This window comes from Aplysia californica, unplaced genomic scaffold, assembly GCF_000002075.1.
Source record: "Aplysia californica isolate F4 #8 unplaced genomic scaffold, AplCal3.0 scaffold00480, whole genome shotgun sequence".
NCBI lineage: Eukaryota > Metazoa > Mollusca > Gastropoda > Aplysiida > Aplysiidae > Aplysia > Aplysia californica.
The window spans coordinates 48,813-54,479 of NW_004797750.1; the positions used below are offsets into that span (position 1 = coordinate 48,813).

General features: G+C 41.0%; 1 protein-coding gene across 1 annotated transcript in view; it reads right to left on the minus strand.

The window, feature by feature from the left end:
• Positions 1–842: 842 nt before the first annotated feature.
• The window catches only part of LOC101851819, a 12,190-nt gene continuing 7,365 nt past the window's right edge, over positions 843–5,667 (minus strand). The window contains exons 2-4 of the mRNA XM_005105598.3: positions 5,099–5,273; positions 3,678–3,827; positions 843–1,275 (exon numbers count right to left, since the gene is read on the minus strand). Of these exons, the coding sequence (XP_005105655.1) occupies positions 1,082–1,275; positions 3,678–3,827; positions 5,099–5,273 (519 nt within the window). The 3' untranslated portion in view covers positions 843–1,081. The remainder of the gene's footprint in view (positions 1,276–3,677; positions 3,828–5,098; positions 5,274–5,667) is intronic.

A 5,667-nucleotide genomic window follows, 5' to 3' on the forward strand; every position in this document is an offset into this window, starting at 1 on the left:
GTGTTTGGCTACACAACACCCCCATCTTCCCTGAATCCCTGGTGCTGCTGTTGCACAAAATATGACATGCTGTGTGGCATCGGTTCCCCAAAAGAGGTAACATATTACGCCGGCCTTATTGGTCTGTATAGTTATATCTGGTTGGCTACTTTATAGTCTCTCATCTCAACGACATCGACAGTTGTTCTTTTCCGTTCAGCTAGCCTTGAAAGTGTGCTAGAATTGCATCTGAAGCTTCTAGCAACTTCTCAGTCACATTCCTGACTCCAGAGGGCCGACACGAGCGCCTTGTGGTGGTCAGCGGTTCTAAATCTAAACATACTGTTTGCGCGACGCACAACAAAAGATTTCAATGAAATTGTGTTTCTTATTTTAATAAGATTCTGAAGTCCATTTCCTCCTTTTTGTTCCCCGAATTGTACCCACCCGAAAGGTCTCAGTGTGTATATCACCATATTAGCATTATTTGGAGATTGTCTGGGTCTTTTAGACGTAAACAATCACAAAAATCCCTATGAGTACATTTTAGCGATAGGCAAATCGCATGAAAAAGAAATCAACATCAAAAGACTTCCCAGAGTATCATAAATCCGTGATTGAAAAGTGTTGCTGTGCACCGACTGGCCTTTTATTCCTCTCCGAAATGGCGACGCGCCCCTCAAGTTTCACACTCGTGACGTCACAGCTAGGACCTCTCGTTCTATTTATAGCGTCTTTGAGTACACCTTATATCTCAGATTTTGATACAATTTCCATATCAATTCTTTGCACAACTGGTTTACTTTAGAAGTACTCATTCCTGATCACTGACAGCATGAAATGATTCTGTATTTTTATTTTAGCTTTCAAATGTTAATCATTTTTCATAAAGAAGCCATTAATACAACCCTAGTTACATACTTTTGTTCACATTCATGATTTCAAAACAAGAAATACAGTTTTCATAATGTGTTATAACGCAGCGTAACTCAGACTTTGAAACAAATTCTATAACACAAACTGTAACTTAAAAAAATATAATTATCTTTTTTTAAATTTTTTATTAAAGCAGAAGAAGTGCGTTGAGTTTCCTGTCTCGTGTTCAGAGGTCCATGACTTTGGCGCCCATCCTCCGGGCCTCCAGGATCATGAAGACGCCGACCAGCACCTGTACCAGGGCCACGATGATGGTCATGATCCAGCCAAAGGCTAGGGACGTGGAGCTGGCTCCGGTCACCGTGAAGTCGTCATCAAAGGAGGCAGCAAAGACAGTGACTGCCACCAGGTAACACAGGGCTGGGGGCACAGGGCAGGTAAGCTCAATAACATTGGCAGGGACAATGACAATCGTCATTCTTCTCACAGTGAGATATTTGTATCGGTCGTTTACAATGACAGTGGAATGTTACAAAGGTTAGGTGCACTCACGCATACACACAGCAAGACGGGACATTAGTAAATACATGTTTCACGTGCTGAAACAACCCGTAAAACAGTCTCTCTCTCTCTCTCTCTCCCCCTCTTTCTCTCTCTCTCTCTCTCTCTCTCTCTCTCTCTCTCTCTCTTTCTCTCTCTCTCTCTCTCTCTCTCTCTCTCTCTCTCTCTCTCTCTCTCTCTCTCTCTCTCTCTCTCTCTCTCTCTCTCTCTCTCTCTTTCTCTCCGTGTGTGTGTTTCATTAATTTGTAGCACTGTGTTCAATAACCTCACTGCAGTTCGTACAAATGAATTTTTATATGTCTAGTCTTGATTTTTTTTTTGGGGTTTTTTTTTGGGGGGTTGGGGGGGGGGGTGGGGATATCTTTTACTACAGGCAGATAATTGGAATTCAGATATGTTAGTGGTTGGATATGGTCAATTGGCATTATTTCCACCTTTTAAAAAAAACACTTTTGTTTTGTGCAGAAATTCAAAGTTATGTTGGGTCTCTACCAATACATTTGTATATCTGCACAAGACAAACGTTCGAAAAAAAAGGAGGGGGGGGGGGTATACGTATTCTTTTATTCTAAGGTTACTTAGTCATCAGTCTATCCAATCGTCTGATAGATTGGTCAGGTTATAGGCTCTTTTTCATATGTTTGAAGATTAATTAGGAGGAGGGTTGTTGGGACTCTAAGCTACACAAAATTATCAAGGCCACCCAGCATCCCAGGAGAAAACAAGGATAAGTAAAAATAATATATGACTTGAGTATCTATCTATCTATCTATCTTTCTATCTGTCTATCTGTCTATCTATCTATTTATATATCTATCTGTCTATCTATTTATCTCTCTATCTATCTATCTATCTATTTATCTATCTATCTGTCTATGCATCTATCTATCTATCTATCTATCTATATATCTATCTATCTATCTATCTATCTATCTATCTATCTATCTATCTATCTGTCTATCTATCTATCGACTGTGGAGCGAGGGGAGAGGGGGTTGTGAAAGGGCCGACCAGGGTGTTGACACATTAAGATCAAGCCAATCTGTCCTTGCACCTTGTTGCCCTTCCCCACGTCACGTAATATACAGCTCTGGTCAGATCTGCCACCAAGCTGTCGTAATGTTCGCTGACGTGGCTTTAGAAAAGAGCCCGTGAAATTGTCATCTTAGGCAACAATGATCTTACTATGTGTACAGTCAGTCGCATACTTTTAGGTAAGTTATTTTTATGTCTCCACAGACACAATCTAAATCTAGGTTATATAGACGTTGGGATCCGATATTGCCCACCAGGACCAAAACGGGCAAAAAAAAATGTAACGTCCCAGTCGAAAAACATGGATACTCGATAAAAACTCGATTGACACAGGAATCGAACTCCGGGTGGGACTGTCACAGCTTCGAAGCTCATAACAACTAACTATACCAAAACAAGCGGTCAGGAAGTGTATTCTTGCGATTAGAAAAAAATGACGGCTGTAAACTTTTAAAATCTATAGAAACCACCTTGGGATTTTTAATTAGTTTTTATTTAGGAATCTTCTCAAATAGAGCTAACATGTTCACAAAAAGACAAATTGATTCAAGTCGCTTTGCAAAAGCTGGAGAGTTTATGTTAGACAGTTGAGGAGATACTCGACAATAAGTTGCGCCACAAATTTTTGATCGCACTATAATTATACATTACCGGAGGGGGTATCTCGTGGCCTAGAGGTTAAGGTGTTGGCCTCTCATTCAAAGGTCCCAGGTTCGAATCCGGGTAGTGACCGAAAAATTTTCATCTCTAAATTTGTCTCCTTTCACCTCCTTTCCTGCTCTCTAGCAATGTTCTGTCGTCTGCTTTCGTCTCCTTTTTCTGCCCCCACTCCCTCATCTCCTTTGTCCCCCTCCTCTGGACTCCTCATTCTTTCTACAGCCTTTCTACTATTACTCCTTGGCTTCTTCTTTCTGCTGTCTTTCAGCCACACCTCTGATCTTCTGGTAGGAAAGATCTACACCTAGCCTTCTCGGACAAGGGCGAAAAATCTCGGAGGGCCCATGTGCAAGTTGCGCCCGTTAAAGATCCCTTGGTGGTGTAAAATCGATAAGAGTAGGCTTCGGCCGCCACCCGGGCAAAATTCAAAATTTCCTACCACCTGAAAAAGTTTAATGTGTCCCGCGCGCTCATATGACCTTATGCAGTTGCAAGCGCCGTAAAAATACTTACAAAAACAATACATTACCGGTATCGAAATGGGAGAAAAAGTCAGAGAGTGGCCTCACCTGAAAAGAAAGAGAGAACACAGATCCAGAGGGAGATAGCTTTGCTCCCCTTGCACCGATTGAGGAAGACGAGCAGGATCATGAGCAGATAACACACGTTCACACACACAAACGCCATGATAGCGAACGCCTGCACCGTCCTGTACCATTCTGTGGAGTGACACAAATAATTAGATTACATTTTTAGGACAGTAAGCGACACGTCATCATCATCATCATCATCATCATCATCATCATCATCATCATCATCATCATCATCGTCTAACCCCCGCCCCGGGGCGGTGAAACTGACTGAAGCGTCTTTAAACCATTCTCAAAGGGAAGAAATTGACTCGTTCTTATGCTCAGTTGAAATCTAAATAGACTGATTCATCAATGTCATGCTCATAACTGCGCCTGAACTGCAAATGGGAACTTCTGGGTTTTCCCCCTAATTCGTACTATCGTCATTTTTTCTCTATGTCTTTTGATGATAGTCACTCTCTTGTGAATTGCTGTTTCGGGGGTGCCTTGATAGTCGAAGTAGACTTTGTGCTGTTGAGGCCAGAGAGGTGAGCAAAGTATGTCTGATTCCCTAAATGGACGTCTCTGTTAACATCCACCCCTTGACGCTCATATGGCCTTATGCAGTTGCAAGAAGAAGAAGAAGAAAAAGAAGAAGAAAAAGAAGAAGAAGAAGAAGAAGAAGAAGAAGAAGAAGAAGAAGAAGAAGAAGAAGAAGAAGAAGAAGAAGAAGAAGAAGAAGTAGAAGAAGAAGAAGAAGAAGAAGAAGAAGAAGAAGAAGAAGAAGAAGAAGAAGAAGAAGAAGAAGAAGAAGAAGAAGAAGAAGAAGAAGTAGTAGTAGTAGTAGTAGTAGTAGTAGTAGTAGTAGTAGTAGTAGTAGTAGTAGTAGTAGTAGTAGTAGTAGTAGTAGTAGTAGTAGTAGTAGTAGTAGTAGTACCAGCAGTTCCCTCTCCACCACCATCAAGAACAACCACAACAACAACAAAAACAACAACAACAACAACAACAACAACAGCAAAATTAACAACAACAACACCGACAATTACAACAATTATAGGCATATGCGACAAAACGATAGAAACAATAACCGACAATACTACTGCTAGGACTACTACTGATGATGATTTTCATGATGATGTTGATAATAACAATAGAATAATGATAATAACAATAAAAATAACAATGAAAAATCAATAATAAGAATTATAATAATAATAATAATAATTATAATAATAATAATAAAAATAATTATTATTATGACAAAAGTTATGGCATTAAATATATTAATAATGATGATCACAATAACATTACCATTCTCATACCAACACCACCACAACGACGACGAAAACAACAACAACAACAACAACAACAACAACAACAACAACAACAACAACAACAACATCCGCAGCATAACTCACGTAGATTCCAGCCCAGTAGATTGACACAGTTGGGCGCCGTCTCGGAGTTGCCACATCGCCTCCACAGCCCGTAGCCCACAAACACAGGACCTGTAGTGTAGCCGTCACCCCAGGTAGCCGAGACAAACGAGTTCCAGGCCATCGACGTGTTGACCATTAGGAGGGTTAAAGCGATCTGGGAGAAGACGTGTTGACAAATAGAATAGCGAGAGAGATCTGAGACAAGACGAGTTGACCAATAGAATAGCGAGAGAGATCTGAGACAAGACGAGTTGGCCAATAGAATAGCGAGAGAGATCTGAGACAAGACGTGTTGGCCAATAGAATAGCGAGAGAGATCTGAGACAAGACGTGTTGGCCAATAGAATAGCGAGAGAGATCTGAGACAAGACGTGTTGGCCAATAGAATAACGAGAGAGTTCTGAGATAAGACGTGTTGGCCAATAGAATAGCGAGAGTGATCTGAGACAAGACGTGTTTCCAATGGGATTGCAAGAGAGGTCTGAGAGAAGACATGTTAGCCAATAGGATTACAAGAGAGAGAGAGAGAGAGAGAGAGAGAGAGAGAG